Below are 16755 nucleotides of genomic sequence, written 5' to 3'. Positions count from 1 at the left end.
TAAAATACAGAAAAGTAACGTACAGAAAACAAGCCGAACAAATGCTAGTTAAATTATATTCAAAATTCAATTGATTGAAAACTTGTTAAACAATATGATGTCTGGACCCGCCCCGAGCTCTGCCCTAGTTTCAACAGATCTTTTGATTTGTCTAGCAGCATATTCGAAACGAATATTTCACAAGGATTTTCCTTTAACTTTTGTATCTTTTGGTGTGACGAGGGGGGGAGGGGGAAGGGGGCGGTACTGGGCTGAATCTAGCAATATTCATGGCAATTGTATTAACGACATTGATAAATCTGAGATGTAAGTGCATATGAAAAGCAAATTTAGCGAGCATTTTGTAGGAGCGTGTAGTTAAAACAAAAAATAATAATAATAATATGAACTAAATCCTGTTTATCAAATTGAATAGTATATCTATGTGCATAAGTAGCGAATTATTCAATTGTAAATACATTTTTAATGTACACGAACATTTGATGTTTATTTCAACAATTGCAATATTCGAATGTTTATCAGTTGGTCAAAAACACACACAAAAAACACACGAAAAAGCTTTAAATAATTTAATTACAAATACATCATATAGATGCATGTATTAATGGTAATTATTTTGATATCATTATCATTGATCAATTCCATTGTAGATACAAAATTTGTATTGAAACAAATTAATGAATTAACTAGCCAGCTAAGTCAATGTCGCCTAATGTCAGTTCTAAAAGCATAAATTAATTAAATTAATAACAAACAACAAAATAACAACACACACACACACACACACACACATATTAACTATAAAAGTGCAACAACAACTACTTTTCAAAAACGATAAAAATCCAAAAAAAAAAACAACAAAAAAATACAAATATTTATATATAAACAAATAAAAGCAAACAACTGAAACAGGCCTCTGCAATAACACAAAAAAAAACACACATCCACAACAACAACAAAACTAAAAACAACACGAAGCTTTTATAAAACTATTTAAAAACAAATATATATATATATATATAAAGGAAAAAAAAATTTAAAAAAGAAAAATATATATAATAATCCTGCCAAGTAACATTCGAATACCTGCTTGATGAAGATACACCCGCTTTTGCTAAAGAAAAACAAAACAAAAACAACCAAAACTAAATGAAAAATTTAATATTAAAAAAACAAAACAAATAAATAACAAATAAAATGAAAGGCTTAATACGATTTTTATACTTTCGATATAATGATTTTTTATACTAAACGTAAACTCTTTGAAATGAAACAAAAACTGAACGATTTTTTGGGCTATCAGCTAAAATGTCGAGTACACGCCATTTGGGTGTAGCGTATTTTTTAAAGAAAACCGATATTGATTTGTTGCAAAAATCGTACTTAAAGTCGTATATATATATATATATATATATTGTACATTATATATATATATATATATATATACATATATATAAACCCTAACTGCAACTATGGAACGAGAGCACAAATTTTGTTGAACAAAAAGACACACCTTAAGCAACAACAACAAAGCATAAAATAAAAGCAAATACCAGGAATCAAATACTAGAGAAATCTTTTTTTTTTAATTCCACACTCAAAGAAACACACACACACACACACAGAACAGAACATGAAATCAAATAAATACATATTTATATATATATACAATTCCTCAACTAAATATATGAACATGTATGTATGTATATCTAGCTAAAGAATCGCACAAACTGGCCCCCCCTTCCCTTTTTCGAATACCCTAACTGCCCCTCCCGCACACAACCATGCCCCCAAACTACAGCAGCAAGAATTTCTAATTAAAAACCAAAACAAAAAAAAATAACACATATTTTTCAGCCTATAAATGCGATTTTTGTATGCGCATACAATTTGTAAATATATATTAACTAATTTTATCTAAAAGAAAAAGAAAAGAAAACAAAAGAGAAAAAGAATTTCAAGCATTCATTTGAATAACTTTAGTTTTGCTCCTAATTGCATTTGTATATGCACAATGTGTTTCAGCAAAATAAATAATACGTTAAAACACGTGAGTTTTTACCCAAATGGAACACATGGTGTATGTCTCTATCATCTATCTATTAGATATCGAAGTGCATAAGCGAGAAGCATACTTTAACGAAAAAAAAATGTCAACTACAATAAATGAGCAAGTGGAGAAAAGAATATTTAAAAAACAACAACAACAAAAACTAGTGCAATAACAAATTATTCGGTAATAAATGTAAAATTACAATACATTTAAGTAAACGCTTTGTAAAATACATATAAACAATTTATTAAAAATACAGAATGAAACAAATAAACAAAAAACGAAAGAAAGAAAATGGATAATGAAACACTATTGAGTAATAAAAAGCGTTATGCATTGACATTGACACACGTGATTCGATATCTCATCTTATAAGCATAAATCAATAAGATAACAATAAAGAATAAATTAAAGAAACATTACCCATTTTTCGAATCTGTACAGGTTTAATTTCAAGCACAGTGCTAGTATTACAAAAAATATGCGCCCCCTTCAGTTCTCAATACTCTGCCTAATATATATATATATGTATATGATGTATATCTTTTATTGTATAGCTCGTCCGACGCCATCGAAGACTTTGTCCTTGTGATCGGCGGCATTGGCACGCGCCTCGTAGTTGCAAATGGTGACGCCGTGATAATGTGCCTCCGTGAACTCGCCGCGCAGACCTACAAAGTAAAGCTGTTAAATTATCTATCTAAATGTTGCCGCCTGCAAAAACCCAACCAATATAATAGATGCGTGTGTTGTCGTCGCCGAAATTGCTGGGAAAATACAGCGACAAATGATGCACCGAGGAAAAGGTCACAACTCTGCAAGGGATTGGAATACAGGTATTAAATATAATATTAGTATTAAAGGGCAGCCAAATACTTGGGTGAATATTCGATTTCTGCGCGAAAATCGCGCGACAGCTCGAACTCCTGGTCCGCTTTGCCACGTGCATCGTCGAACGTCATCTTAGGTCGATTCTTAAAGCTGTTCGGATATAAATTTTAAAATAGCACGACTCTAATTGAATGCCCCAGAAATACTCACAGTTTGACTCTATTTGGGTGTGAGTTATCATTGGCGCCACGAATGATGATGCCCTTTAGCTTAATGTTGCCGGTAAATGGTATATTAAACAAAAGCTCTTCATCGGCATCGCTTTGCACAAACTGCAGAGAATATAGTTAATTCCAATATATGTATATTGGGCTGTGCCACGCCCACCTTGCTTGTATCCAGACGCTTTTCGTATGGCTTGAAGACCGTCTTGCCGCTGCCATCGGTCTCCTCGTTCAAACATTCCGTATTTTCGAGGTCAATTTTTGTATACAAACTGTACTCGATGCCCATTTCCAGTGCATTGTCGATATCGGTGGCCTCGTGGCTGCAGCCATGTCCATGCCCGTGCGAGTGTCCGTGTGGCATTTTGTTTTTTAAATAATAATTGCTTTAAATACAATATACACAATGTGACAAGAATTTAATGCAAGTAATCGTTGTATTGAATTGTGCAGAATTATCGATACATCGATAGTCGGCTAACGATACTCCTATTGTTTTCTAGTGATGACAACTAAAGTATCGTTGCCTTTGAAAAAACTTTTTTTTTAGCTACTTAAACGGTTTATTGAATTAATATTAATTGCATTTCGTTTAAACTACAGCTGCTTATCGCTTGAGATGCAATAATTTGAACGCGTTTTGATACATTTAACTAGATAAAATTGCTCTTTTTCTTAGTCTATTTGAAGTAGTTTATGGCTGCTGCATGACAGTGCGCACATATTGAAGTACATCTTGATTGGCCAAAATGCCCAAGTGATCGACACCCTGTAGCGCCAGTGTGGTTATATGAGAGTCTGTATAGCCCGTCCAGTGTTGGCAGGCGCGCAGAGAACGTTGATTAACGGTGCCATCGCCCAGACCCATTATAAGCTTGGGGGTTTCTCCTGCTATCGTGTCTTTTTTGTATTGCAATCTACAAAAAATGAAATATTCCAGTAAATTAGTGTTTGATTTGATTTAACGATTTGGGAATTACCTTTCCACTGTGCTGACCCCATCGCCATACAGGCAATGTAGCTCCACATCCGGAGGACTAAAGTTTTGTGTATAGCGCATTGTATCCTTGCGCATTTCCCAGCCCGTTCTGTAGTCAATATCATTGAAGAATTGCTCCAGCTGTGCCATTGTATAATTACGCGACGGTGTCGACGCAAGCACCTCGGAGGGCTTCCAAAACAGCGGCGAGGGCAACAGCCAAGCGGAGGACGGATGCGAGATCTGTTCCTCGCGCAGTATTTTAGCGCTCAACGCGAACGAGTCCAAATCATCGCCCATGGCAAACACCTTGACAGCTTTGATGCTGCCCGCCCAAGCGCCAGCCAGACTAATTTGCCGGCGCACATATTGAGTCTTCCACTCAAGTGTTTGCTCCTGCAGAAAGACTAGTGTCATGGGGCTGCCCATGCTGTGCGTTATAAAGGTGACGGGCGTCTGATTATTGGCCTCGTATGTGTCCTCTACGAGTTGTTTCATATCAATAAAGAACTGCTGATTCTCATCTAGAATGTGGGAAAAGCTTCTGTTAATTTAAAGATTAGTTGGCTAGATGAGAGGCACTTACTCGGCGCCCGTCGGAAATCGTAGGGTGCACCGTGTATATTCTTATGGCGCTCATAGCCCAGGTCTACCAGTACATTGGCAATATCCTTAAAGTAGGCGCCGGCCTTATTTTTTGTGGGATCTATCCATTCGACGACGTTGGGATCACCCCAGCCGGGTACGCGCGTCTCCACGCCTGGCGTATTGTGCGTGGTGCGTGTCACCTTGTCATAGTACAGCTTGACATTGTCTATCCAACAGTAGACCATCGGTATGACCAGCTGCTCCAGATCTAGCCAGAGATTATACCAGTCGTGTGTCTTCTCGCATATGAAGTAGGGCGTGCCCGATTTATTTAAGCGTGCTTCCATTTGAGAGCCACCATCGCCTGGCACTGAAAAATTGTATTTTTTTTTATAATTTCCATTCGGTTGCCCTGTTTATGAATACTTACCGAATATAACCGGAGATAGCTGCGGTTCCTTGGGCGGCGCGGGTTTCGGGGGGTGTCTGCCTCTTTTGCTAAAGGGCCAAAAACAGTTTCCCACACTGAACAAAGCTGTGAAGAGCAGCAGCGCGAACAGTATGCTGTTCCCCCTGAGCTGCATTGTGTTGTGCGTACCCTGCTGCTGATTGCAATAACGGTATGAGAGCTCCTCTCTAACTAGCGAGGCCTCAGTTCAAATCGCGCCACTCGCTGGCCAAGCAGATAAACGTATTTATGGTATTAAATTGAAAAAAAAAAGTGCTGTCGCAAACAAATGAATCAGCACCACAATTATCAATTGATTTACTTACATATATGTATTTATATATATGTTGTTGTATCAGAAGCTCCAAAACTTAATTGACCTTTAAACCAGCATACGTAACTGTAACTGCATTAATGCGCGGTTGCTTTCCGCATTTTAATGTAGCGCCATTTTGCCTGCTTTGCTGTTGTTGTTATTGTTTTTTTGTGCGTTTTCGTAAACAAAGAAATGTTTGTTGTTGTTGTTTTTATTTCGTTATCATTTTGGACACTTTTGTTATTGTTATTCGTTTTTTTTTTGCGCAGCTTTAATTCAGCTGCTTTGCCAGTGTTATGGAGTTTTGCATTGTTTGGAGCATTTTGGCTTTTTTAGTTTCTGTGCTCATGGTCACATTGTACAGCGGTATAAATTCAAATTGATTGCCTTGCAGCAGTACACAAAATGAAGGTATTTTAAGGTAAATGCCAACAATTTTGTTATTTTATAAATTGTAAATTTGCGTATGTATATATATTACGTGCGTACCCTGCTGCTGATTGCAATAACGGTATGAGAGCTCCTCTCTAACTAGCGAGGCCTCAGTTCAAATCGCGCCACTCGCTGGCCAAGCAGATAAACGTATTTATGGTATTAAATTGAAAAAAAAAAAGTGCTGTCGCAAACAAATGAATCAGCACCACAATTATCAATTGATTTACTTACATATATATATATGTATTTATATATATGTTGTTGTATCAGAAGCTCCAGCTCCAAAACTTAATTGACCTTTAAACCAGCATACGTAACTGTAACTGCATTAATGCGCGGTTGCTTTCCGCATTTTAATGTAGCGCCATTTTGCCTGCTTTGCTGTTGTTGTTATTGTTTTTTTGTGCGTTTTCGTAAACAAAGAAATGTTTGTTGTTGTTGTTTTTATTTCGTTATCATTTTGGACACTTTTGTTATTGTTATTCGTTTTTTTTTTGCGCAGCTTTAATTCAGCTGCTTTGCCAGTGTTATGGAGTTTTGCATTGTTTGGAGCATTTTGGCTTTTTTAGTTTCTGTGCTCATGGTCACATTGTACAGCGGTATAAATTCAAATTGATTGCCTTGCAGCAGTACACAAAATGAAGGTATTTTAAGGTAAATGCCAACAATTTTGTTATTTTATAAATTGTAAATTTGCGTATGTATATATATTACGTATTTTCATTCATTAACTATGCATTGGCAACGCAATAAACATCGTTAACATGCGAATACAATTGCACGCAATACAGACTGTCGTGCTTTTGTATCGATACTCACGATTTGCAAATGAACGACGTATCGATATTTGTAGTAATCGACACGACCGGCAAATGCACTTGTTTAGCGCGTTCAAAGGCAAATTTTGTTTGTTAAATTAAAATAGCTGCAACTTTAGCCTCGAACGATCATAAACCACAATGCAAGAGTTCTTCAGCGTGCTGCTGCCGGATGTGAAAAAGGAGCTGCGTCGTGCAATAATTGAGTGCTCAAAACGAGGTCTGCTGCACAGCACCAAATGGCTGGCGGAGATGCATCATGGCCTGAGCGATGTTAACATCGACAACGCGGCGCCAGACGATGATCATTCGTTTAGCGAGTGCCAGCTGGAGGGCATTGCGCCCGCCGAGTACAGCGATTACTTTCTGGCCAAAAGCTATTACGATGTGCGTGAATATGATAGGGCCGCGCACGCGGTAAGGAACTGCGAGTCGAGCGTGCCACGTTTTCTGCATCTCTACTCCACGTACATGGCGCGCGAGAAGCGACGCCTTGACTCCACCACAGATCAGGCGAATCTCAATGAGCCAAATCAAATGCGTGACTTGGCCGATCTGCTGGCCACGCTGCGCGCAGAGCATGGACGCAGTCGCTTAGATGGCTATGGCATCTATTTGTATGGCGTGGTGCTTAAGGCATTGAATCTAAATAAAGCAGCCGAGCAAATGCTTCTGAGTGCGGTGCGTCTGGTGCCCATGCTGTGGAGCGCCTACCTGGAGCTATCGCCGCTTATTATGGAGAAAAAGAAGCTGCTGAGCCTGCAGTTGGGCGGCCATTGGATGCGTCATTTCTTCATGGCACACACATATCTGGAGCTGTATTTAAATGATGATGGACTTAAGATCTACGAGGATCTACAGGCGGCGGGCTTCAGCAAGAGCATCTATCTAACTGCCCAAATGGCGCTGGTCTATCATAATAAGCGAGGTGTGTTGTTGAAGCTTCGCCTAGTTCCTAGTTATAAACTCAATCTGTTTCTCTGCCAGATGTGGACAAGGCCATCGAGTTGTTTCAGGCCTTGCTCGAGAGCGATCCCTATCGCCTGGACAATGTGGATACCTACTCCAATTTGCTGTTCGTCAAGGAGATGAAAACAGAAATGGCCCAACTGGCGCACAAGGCTGTTAGCATTAACAAATATCGACCCGAGACCTGCTGTGTTATAGGCAAGTTCCAAGCGTAAACCATATTAAACTTTCGTTCTAAACTTCGCTCTGCTCCCAAACAGGCAACTACTATAGCATACGCTGTGATCATCAGGTGGCCATTTCATATTTTCAGCGCGCTTTAAAACTTAATCCCAAGTATTTGGCCGCCTGGACCCTGATGGGCCATGAATTTATGGAGCTGAAAAACACAAATGCTGCGATTCAAAGCTACCGCAAAGCGGTGGAGGTCAATAAACGTGACTATCGTGCCTGGTATGGCCTGGGCCAGGCCTATGAGATTATTAAAATGCATTATTATAGTTTATATTATTTTAAAATTGCCCACCAATTGCGTCCGTATGATTCGCGCATGTTGGTCGCACTGGGCGAGACCTACGAGAAGCTGGACAAATGCGAGAATTCGGTCAAGTGCTATTGGAAGGCCTGCGATGTGGGTGACATTGAGGGCATAGCCATGTACAAGCTGGCGAGCCTGCACGAGAAGCTGGGCGACAATGAGACGGCCGTTCATTGTTATATTATGTACTGCGAGGACGAACGCGCGGCCACCGATAAGCAGAGCCTCTACCAGGGCTTTATGACGCTGGCCAACTACTATGAGAAGAAGTGTGACTATGAACGTGCCGCTTACTATGCTTACAAGTGCCTGGACTCGGATGATGTAAGCTAAATAAGTTAGCTCCACTTCATAAACCTAATTCGTTTCTCTGTTGCAGCGCAAAACGGAGGCCAAGGCGCTGCTAAAGACCATTGACTCACGGCGCAGTGCCGAGTGCCAAAAGAAGAAGTCCACAACGGTGGTGGCCACGGCGGAGACCAGTTCCGAGGATGAAATGGAATGGGAGCAGCTGGATGTGCGTGTGCGCGTACCATTCACCTCAATAGCTGACAAATCAACCTCAACATCAACGGCTGCCGCCAACGCCGCAGGCCCCTCAACATCAGCCAGCAGCACACGACGACTGCGTTCGGTGCCAGAGCGTGTACGCCGCCCCCAGCCTAGTCAACGTAGTCTGATTGGACCTACGGCAAACAGCACGGCAACCGCAACAACAACAACGACGACAACAACAATACCAACGATTAGCGAGGAGACGCCGGGAAGCAGTACAGCGGCAACCGAAACGCTGGAGGATATAACGCCGGGCACAGCGACATCCGAACAGCAGGGAACAACACACGATGGCAGCTCCATGGAAATATCGAGCGTGTCCATTGATTAAATGTACACATGACACATTTATGTTTCTTGTGAATTATATTGAAAATTACTTAATTAATGCGTTGAGCAATGATGATGTGCTTTAAATCAAGGCTATGAACCAAAACGGTTCGAACCGGGAATTCCCATTTTTATTGTACTATGAGCGAAATCTTGAACCGAACCATTTGCCCAACAGCCGCAGCATTAATTGCGAAAATTGTTTGCTTAAAAAAAAAAAATGTTGGAGCATATGCATTAATGTTTATTAAGTTAATTGTGTTTCGGTTTAGAGAGCCAGTCCCAAAGCGTTAAGATCTTGCTAAAATCTATGAAAATAATTCCTTATATATACATACTATATATCATAAATCATATTTGTAATATTTCTAACAGAACGGGCAATTTTGAGCCCAAAATCTGTTTTGTATTGTCAGCTTGAAGTTATTCTATTTCTTTATTGGAATTTGTTCGTACAAATTATCAAGTTAATTATTTTCCTTAGTATTTGAAAGAATGTGATAAACTATGATCTGATTGTAAGAATGGGAAAGCCCGGATTCACGAAACGAACCGAGCTCGAAAACAAATTTAATTGCATTTAATTTACGAATCAGTTTTATGATCAAAGAAAAAACAGCTAATGAAGCCAATTGCTGAGAGCTCACAGTCAAAATTAAAGCCTGCATCGATCTATGTCATTGATAAGCAATAATTAGGCTATAACATCGAGATTTAAATACTTAAGTAGAATTGAATACAAGCTAAACCTAGACTCTCTTAACCAACAGCACACCTGCCGTGCCGCTCTCACAGAGCCCGCCGGATGCACACATGCAGGGACAGATTGAAGGCGATCAGCAGCACCAGCAGGAACAGGCCCAGGACGAGAATATCTTCGTTAACGCTATCGCCGGACATGTCGAAATATTTGAGAAACTGTTCCGATGACTTGTGAAAGCAGAAATCCTGATGACATGGCAAATCTCCGCGTCCATAGCCATAAACGGCGCGCATGAGACCCTCGAAGATGTATCGGAAAAAGGATACGTCACAAATGGGCCGCAGAAACCAGGACAATTCGCGCATCCGTATAAAAAAGCCAGAGAACAGCAGAAACGGTATGGATATGCTGGGCACTATAAATATGGCCAACTGCATGGGCAACAAGGTGCCAGCAATTACGCCTATAAAGTGTCCAATAAAGGCGGTCAGCACGCATATGCTCCAGCACATGGCAAAGCGGCCCAGCTCCGGCGGCTGGCCGGTCATAAAGAAGCCGATGCTAATGAAAAAAGTCGGACATATTAGTTGCAGTGGCAAATCGGCCAGCACTTTGGAAATGTAGTAGGCCTTTAGGGAATACCAGCCGTTGTAGTACTCCCTGATGAACACGGGCGAGTCCTGCAGGCAGAGCAGAATGGAGGGCATGGCATTGCCTGAGAAGACAAACAGTATGATGAAAAACATGCAGGATACATTGCTGATAACCTTGGCGGCATCATTGCCGATCTGCCAATAGACGACGCCCAGCAGCAGGGCGACCACAATATGCATTGCCACACGCAACTGCACGGCAATCTGGAGAGGATTAGGCAGTTAATAGATGTATAACAGTGGATATAGCAGCTACTCACTGTATCCCTGGACATGGCACGCAAATGTCGCAGCATCAGGACGCTCAGCTGATACCAGAAGCCCACCTGCTCCTTGGGACGCAGTGCATCAGACGCCGTCGAACTTTTGGATAGCTCAATAAACGCTGCTGCAAGTAAATTGAGGCAGACAGAAAAGAAGAGGAACAGATAGAGCAGTGGGAAAATGTAGGACAGTGACAAGCGCCAGTTGGAACAGGAAACAGAAGCAGAAAAGAAAGCGGAAGCAATTGTGGATGATCAGCCAAAGTCATCCAATTGAAGCGCAAGCAAATGCGAACTCACTCTGCTCGTTCGCCGGAGCACTGCTGAAGCTCTGCAGAATATCGTACTTGGACTTGTTCTGTGTGATCAGCGTCTCGCAGCGCTGATTGGACGACTCGCTGCCCACCTCAAGCACTAAATTGTGGATGAAGGAATCGAGAGAGACAGAGAGAGAGATCAGATTGGTATAAATTGGATATAATCCCATAGTACACACCAAAATCACCGGGATTATAGTACTGTGGGCATCGGAAACCGGCCGCCTGGAAGCTATCCAACATATCGCACTGTGCGCCCGCGTAGAGCATCTCGCCGTGGGCCAGCACCAGGACATCGTCGAACAGCTGCATCAGCCGCGAACTGGGCTGATGCACCACACACACCACAATCCGTCCGTTGTGCGCCAGTTTCTGCAAATAGCACATGACCTGGTAGCTGGCCACGCTGTCCAGCCCGCTGGTCGGCTCATCGAAGAACATGATGGGCGGATTCGTGATCAGCTCAATGCCAATGGACAGGCGCTTGTGCTCTCCGCCAGAAATGTCCCGTACCAGCGTGTGACGGCACGAATGCAAGTTGAGCACCTCAATAATGTCATCCAGCTGGGAAAACGATTGAAGGTTTGAACGAAATTTAATAACATATTTGGTAGAATGTCCCATATGCAGTTATCGGGGTGTATATAGACCCATAATTTGTATACTCTTGATGAGAACTATGTTCTACACAGATCTAGTCATACGCGGAGACTATAAATGCTGGAGCTTGGAAAATATTTAGGTAATAGTTTATCATAGGTAGAGAAAGTTTATCGATATTATTTTTTCCATCTCGATAAAATTATATTTTCCCTGTCGATAAATATGTATTTTCCGTAAATATCGATTCTTTCTATCGACAATTATCGATTTTGCATAGCTCTGCAGATAATTACACCAAGTTTTATAAGCTCAGATATTATCTACGATCCACACATCGATAAATATCGATTCTAAGACTTTTAATTTATATAAGAGTTGGATACTTCAAGTTCGTAGATTATTGTTAGTATGCAGCATGTATCGATTGATATTTTTTCACAATCGATAATTATCGATTTTTAACCTCAGTTAGTCGAACCTTAAGCGAAAATTGCAAAAGCTGGTTGTTCGACTTTCCTATAGTACGCATGGATCTAGATTATATTTCACTTTACAGTCTAGAGCTCAAATATTTTTTAGAGGAATGAAACTGATTTTTGGTATGTAAACATATGGCAAAGATCGGACCATAAACACAAGAGTCACTTAAGAATGCATTTGTTTCAGTGCTCCAAGCTCCAAGCTGATAACAGGGTATATTCTAGTCGAGCACTCAACAGTACACTTACTTATCTTACTTACAATTTGTTGTTTTTGCAGCGTACTTGTGCCTGTAGGCAGCTTCAAGTCGGCGGAAACACGCAGCGTTTCCTGGACCGTGAGCAGCGATAGCATCACAAAATTCTGTGCTATATACGATGACATTTTGCGAAAGGCGAGCAGATCGCGCGGCTGTCCATTGATGAGGAACTGACCCGTAACGCCGCTGACCCTATTTAAGAAAACTGATCAGGAAATTGAGTCAAAAAGAGTTTCACGAGATGCACTCACTTGAAGCCGGCTAGAACGTTTAGAAGCGTGGATTTGCCGGCGCCGGATGGACCTAGTATGGCCGTTAGGCGACCCGCTTGGAAGGCGCCGCAGGTCTCGTTCAGTATTTGGCTCTTGGATTGCTTTGGCCCCTTGAGCTTGTAGCACACCTGCCGGAACAGTAGCTCCAGGGGCGGGGTTTTGCCCAGGCCATTTGGCACGCTTGCCGCAATATTGTCGACCATTGTCTCCTATTTGATATTGACCAGATCTTGCCCTGGCTGCGGGCAATGCTCGAATGTCGACTGCGTTGGCTCTGGCCTCAATTTGCGATATGCCAACTGCGCTTATCGGCTTGTACTCTCTGTTGATTGTGGAGTTCAAGTGCTTGCAGTTATTATCAACATCGTAACTGACTCAACCGTCTAATCCAAATTAGTCTAAGGCACAAAATTGCAATCTTATCTTTGCCAGCTGTAAAGCTGCTGCCTTTGTCCCAATCAAAGCAGACAAAATGCTTACATCTCTACATATAGTTAAATTTTTTTCCATGACTGATTGATCGACTAATTGATTGATCATGAACAACTCAAACCATTAAGCTGGGAAGCTTAGGTTATATAAGTGAATACTATAAAGATATTGTGTAACTGATTTTCCTGACGGATTGATTGATTGACTGACTAATGATCAACGCACCGCACAGATTCGGAAAAGCTTACAGTAAGTTATCTTAGCATAAACTCGGAAAGACTTCATACGTATCTGAATATATAATACTGTTTTTCCAGACTGATTGATTGATTGACTGCGTGACTGATGATCGACGCACATCTCAAACCCTTAAAGCTGGACAACTTTATTTCTTTATATTAAGAAAGATATGTTATACGTATCTCTCTATACATAAATCTATTTGTTCAGGCTTATTGATTGATTGATTTCCTGACTTATAATCGACGCACAGTTCAAAATCTTTTAGCGAGACAGCTGAATATTCACAGTGAGTTATTTTAAGAAAGATTTGTCGTACGTATCTCTCTATGGATAAAATTGATTTTCAGATTGATTGATTGATTGATTGACTGCATGACTTAAGATCAACACACAGCCGAAACCCTCAAAGGTGGCACCGGAATTTTTCACAGGAGATTATTTAAATGAAAACCAAGAGATATGAAGCATATAAAGATGTTTTTTCTGATTGATTGACTGACTGAAGATGAACGCATAGATCAAACGCTTGAAGCTGGACAGCTGAATGTTTTCACAGTAAGTTATCTTAGACAGATTTTTCACATATTTATCAATTTATATGAAATTGTTTATTGATTGATTGATTGATTATAATGGCGAAGCCCTAATCGTGTGAGCTCGCAAGCTGAATTTGTTTCCCATAGCCAACTCTTGTTATCTTAGTGAAGAGTTTGATAAGATTTTCTAAGTCTTCTCCCCGCTAAGTTAGAAAGTTGGCGAGGAGCAATTTTTAACATCTTTTTCTTTACTTTCATTCATGAAAACACTTTGAAGACGCATAGAATAGGTTTTTTTTTTTTTTAATGCACTCGCATAAGTTTCTGTGGCGTGTCTGTGGTCAGTCGATTAGTCGTTTTTGTGTTTTAAATGCAGTTGCGATAAGCTTGGCAATAATGAGTACTAATTATTAGTTGCTGCACTTAACAGCCTTAAGGAATGCCGCTTAGTAGCGATAGACTGTGAGATACCCTATAATTATATAATCTTCTATTGACACAACGAAATAAAAGCAACATTCCTAAAGTTACCGTCCGGAAATCCATATGGCAAATGCACCTTCTAGACTTCTTTTTTTTACACAATCTCGTATGGCGCACATTTTGAAATGTAATTTCTTACCAAATGCTATAATTTGGGATGAAATAAATTGTTATACGTTTTTTTATCTTTGATACTAATTTCTTCAAAATTAGTAAAACTGTTAGATCAAAATTAGTTTTGAGACGTTTAAATTTTTTATTAAAAAAATAAAATTTGCAACATTTTACTTTTTAAATTAATAAAAGAGGTGGTTAATATTTTTAAAACAAAAAACTTTATTTTTTGAAATTTTTTTTTTTTTATTTTATATTAAAAAAATAAAATGTTTAAAATTTTGTAAATACATGAAAATTTACAACATTTTATTTTTTTAAATTAAGAAAAAGAAGCGATAAATATTTTCAAAACAAGAAACTTTATTTTTGAATATTTTTCCTTTTTTATTTTATATTAAAAAATAAAATGTTGAAATTTTTGTTTTGGGAAGATCAAAAAATGTTGAATACAGAATCAAATATTTTTTAAAAAAACATCAAACAGAAAACAATAAAATGCGGAATCAAAAAGTTAAAAAAAAAATAGCAACAAATAAAAGCAAAAAATTAGAATTTAAAACTGGCGACTTTTTTCAGTCTTTCATCTTCAATCATTTGATGATTAAATATTTAATCACACTAATTTTTTAGTTAAAAATTTCCCTCAACTGTGAGCTTAACAAAATGTTGCAAAAACATTTGTCGAACTTTGTCGAATTTCTGAGATCGTCTCAGATATCATTCAGATTTTTGGTATCATATCTGAATGCGCCTAAACGTATGCAATACTATAACAAATTGTTGTCCATGGGCTAATGCAATGTTTATTTTCTTTTTTCTCTTGAAACAAGAGTATTAATTGGCGTGCCTCAATCAGTTGGGGATGACAAGAATACTAAAATAATAAACAAATGAAACAAACTAGATGCTAAACTGCGTATTATGCCTGCGGGCCTTCACTTCCTGTCATATTATATGCCTCGTATATATGCAAAATTTGCTGAAAAACGCTTTCCCTTGCAGCTGCTTATCAGTTTAATTATATATATAATACAATTTCCATATACATATATGTATATTTTAATGAAGTGCAGCTGTAAAGTAAGTGCAAATGTTTTCCAGCGCGTTTCGTTTGAAAATAGAAAACTGGTTTGCCTTCCACTCAGAGCTTTTGTTTTGCGTTTTACACAAAAATTGTTACTTTGTAGAAAACATTTTCATCTGTTTAGACTTGATAACTATACTTCATATATATATACTTGATATTTGTTGGTTTTTTGTAGCACTTTGTTGTTGTTGTTTTCGGGCCTCGCCCAATTAAATTTTCAAGTCGCGTCCCCCCACTCGATATGGCGTGTGGCATCCGATAAACATTTAAGCGTTGACTACTCTCCGGTAATATACAAAACACAACTGAATTCAATTGGGGCTTATTTTCATTATTGTGCCGGCAACTGTTGATATTCATATTTGTTTAAGGCGAGCCTCAACATGTTGCGAGTCGCGCTTACATCGATCGGTTTGGTTCTAGGCTGGTATGCTGTTCACGAACCAGCTTATCGAAACAAAACGACAGAATTTCTGGCTTTTATGCATATAATAGAATATAAATTCGATGTATTTCAACTAGCCTGGCATTTATTTGTATTCTCATACCAATACTGTTGGGCTTAAGTCGTTATTCTCTTACAAACACTTGTTGGTAAATGAGTCCAGCATCAAAAAGTTCAGAAAGAAATCTTGCAATAATATTTTCGTTAGTTTCCATTAAAGCCCGATATAGAAGGGTGTGCAAAATATGAATTCCAGATAGCTTATCAGCTGTGTGTTTGAAAATTTAACTTGGAACCGAATTTTATATAGAGCAAGATACACGTAGATTTTGTGTATATAAAACTAAATTCACTTTTATTCCGTGAAGATTTTTGTAAATACAAAAAAGTTACATTGAACAGTTTTCCATGATTTTTCCACGCCTGCAGCTATAATTTTCGATAGTTATATTTCCAATTCCCCCCAAGAACTGTTGTATATACTTATATGTAGCAGCTGTCTCCTTCTGGTAACTGTGTAGTTAGAAAACAAGTAAGAGGTTCTAGTCGGGAGCTCCCGACTAGGGGATACCCTGAACCCTCTTCTTCCAACATCAAATGCAAATATATATTCTATTTTAGAAGCTATATGTCAAGTTTGGTGACTCTAGCTCTTATTATTTACCAAAATTGCCCAAAAAACAGGATATCGATATCGATTTTTATCGATTGCTTGAATACGGAGTAAGTTATCGATTATCGGCAACAAACTCGATCTGCACGGGAACTAGGAACATCT

The 16755-nt window shown here is 39.2% G+C and overlaps 4 protein-coding genes across 7 annotated transcripts; 1 reads left to right on the top strand and 3 right to left on the bottom strand.

Moving 5' to 3' along the window:
* Nucleotides 1-2479: 2479 nt before the first annotated feature.
* LOC115759915 (PITH domain-containing protein GA19395) lies at nucleotides 2480-3541 on the bottom strand. The gene is made up of 5 exons (XM_030701048.1): nucleotides 3272-3541; nucleotides 3095-3216; nucleotides 2930-3034; nucleotides 2783-2868; nucleotides 2480-2724 (listed from the first exon to the last, which is right to left on the bottom strand). The coding sequence occupies exons 1-5, from the start codon at nucleotides 3470-3472 to the stop codon at nucleotides 2600-2602; spliced, it is 639 nt and encodes a 212-aa protein (XP_030556908.1). The 5' UTR covers nucleotides 3473-3541; the 3' UTR covers nucleotides 2480-2599.
* LOC115759911 (cell division cycle protein 23 homolog) lies at nucleotides 2816-9186 on the top strand. Of its 2 annotated transcripts, XM_030701039.1 has the most exons (5): nucleotides 2816-2889; nucleotides 6800-7620; nucleotides 7680-7859; nucleotides 7922-8523; nucleotides 8579-9186. In XM_030701039.1, exons 2-5 carry the CDS (start codon nucleotides 6834-6836, stop codon nucleotides 9083-9085), a joined length of 2076 nt encoding a protein of 691 aa, XP_030556899.1. In that variant the 5' UTR covers nucleotides 2816-2889; nucleotides 6800-6833; the 3' UTR covers nucleotides 9086-9186. The 2 variants fall into 2 exon arrangements, with proteins under 2 accessions (XP_030556899.1, XP_030556898.1); XM_030701038.1 differs by lacking the exon at nucleotides 2816-2889 and having other exon boundaries at nucleotides 6752-7620.
* LOC115759913 (group XV phospholipase A2) lies at nucleotides 3664-6031 on the bottom strand. 2 transcript variants are annotated; one of them, XM_030701043.1, is made up of 5 exons: nucleotides 5929-6031; nucleotides 5106-5273; nucleotides 4674-5045; nucleotides 4089-4611; nucleotides 3664-4025 (listed from the first exon to the last, which is right to left on the bottom strand). In XM_030701043.1, the coding sequence occupies exons 2-5, from the start codon at nucleotides 5257-5259 to the stop codon at nucleotides 3803-3805; spliced, it is 1272 nt and encodes a 423-aa protein (XP_030556903.1). In that variant the 5' UTR covers nucleotides 5260-5273; nucleotides 5929-6031; the 3' UTR covers nucleotides 3664-3802. The 2 variants fall into 2 exon arrangements, with proteins under 2 accessions (XP_030556903.1, XP_030556902.1); XM_030701042.1 differs by lacking the exon at nucleotides 5929-6031 and adding an exon at nucleotides 5450-5649 and having other exon boundaries at nucleotides 5106-5348.
* Nucleotides 9187-9324: 138 nt separating the features above from the next.
* LOC115759912 (ATP-binding cassette sub-family G member 4) lies at nucleotides 9325-15814 on the bottom strand. Of its 2 annotated transcripts, none has more exons than XM_030701040.1 (7): nucleotides 15684-15814; nucleotides 12614-12956; nucleotides 12365-12554; nucleotides 11200-11584; nucleotides 11004-11117; nucleotides 10701-10828; nucleotides 9325-10644 (listed from the first exon to the last, which is right to left on the bottom strand). In XM_030701040.1, the coding sequence occupies exons 2-7, from the start codon at nucleotides 12835-12837 to the stop codon at nucleotides 9874-9876; spliced, it is 1812 nt and encodes a 603-aa protein (XP_030556900.1). In that variant the 5' UTR covers nucleotides 12838-12956; nucleotides 15684-15814; the 3' UTR covers nucleotides 9325-9873. The 2 variants fall into 2 exon arrangements, with proteins under 2 accessions (XP_030556900.1, XP_030556901.1); XM_030701041.1 differs by having other exon boundaries at nucleotides 9326-10644; nucleotides 10701-10825.
* Nucleotides 15815-16755: the final 941 nt, after the last annotated feature.

This window comes from Drosophila novamexicana, unplaced genomic scaffold (assembly GCF_003285875.2).
Source record: "Drosophila novamexicana strain 15010-1031.04,08,12 unplaced genomic scaffold, DnovRS2.1 tig00000387-arrow-pilon, whole genome shotgun sequence".
NCBI classification, from domain to species: domain Eukaryota; kingdom Metazoa; phylum Arthropoda; class Insecta; order Diptera; family Drosophilidae; genus Drosophila; species Drosophila novamexicana.
The sequence above is the reverse complement of the archived record's forward strand: the minus strand, read 5'-3'. Positions and strand labels throughout refer to the sequence as shown.

Bases quoted from the DNA above. Each gene is read 5' to 3' on its own strand.
- LOC115759915 (XM_030701048.1), bottom strand. From the start codon at position 3,472: ATGCCACACGGACACTCGCACGGGCATGGACATGGCTGCAGCCACGAG. The intron at 3,035-3,094 runs GTGAGTATTTCT...ATATCCGAACAG, and splicing joins CACCCAAATAGAGTCAAACT to CTTTAAGAATCGACCTAAGA. The intron at 2,725-2,782 runs GTTGGGTTTTTG...TTTACTTTGTAG, and splicing joins CACACGCATCTATTATATTG to GTCTGCGCGGCGAGTTCACG.
- LOC115759913 (XM_030701043.1), bottom strand. From the start codon at position 5,259: ATGCAGCTCAGGGGGAACAGCATACTGTTCGCGCTGCTGCTCTTCACA. The intron at 5,046-5,105 runs GTAAGTATTCAT...ACAATTTTTCAG, and splicing joins GCTATCTCCGGTTATATTCG to TGCCAGGCGATGGTGGCTCT. The intron at 4,026-4,088 runs GTAATTCCCAAA...CATTTTTTGTAG, and splicing joins GGGGTCAGCACAGTGGAAAG to ATTGCAATACAAAAAAGACA.
- LOC115759911 (XM_030701039.1), top strand. From the start codon at position 6,834: ATGCAAGAGTTCTTCAGCGTGCTGCTGCCGGATGTGAAAAAGGAGCTG. The intron at 7,860-7,921 runs GCAAGTTCCAAG...GCTCCCAAACAG, and splicing joins CGAGACCTGCTGTGTTATAG to GCAACTACTATAGCATACGC. The intron at 8,524-8,578 runs GTAAGCTAAATA...TCTCTGTTGCAG, and splicing joins AGTGCCTGGACTCGGATGAT to CGCAAAACGGAGGCCAAGGC.
- LOC115759912 (XM_030701040.1), bottom strand. From the start codon at position 12,837: ATGGTCGACAATATTGCGGCAAGCGTGCCAAATGGCCTGGGCAAAACC. The intron at 12,555-12,613 runs GTGAGTGCATCT...TTTCTTAAATAG, and splicing joins AACGTTCTAGCCGGCTTCAA to GGTCAGCGGCGTTACGGGTC. The intron at 10,645-10,700 runs GTGAGTAGCTGC...AATCCTCTCCAG, and splicing joins GTGCCATGTCCAGGGATACA to ATTGCCGTGCAGTTGCGTGT.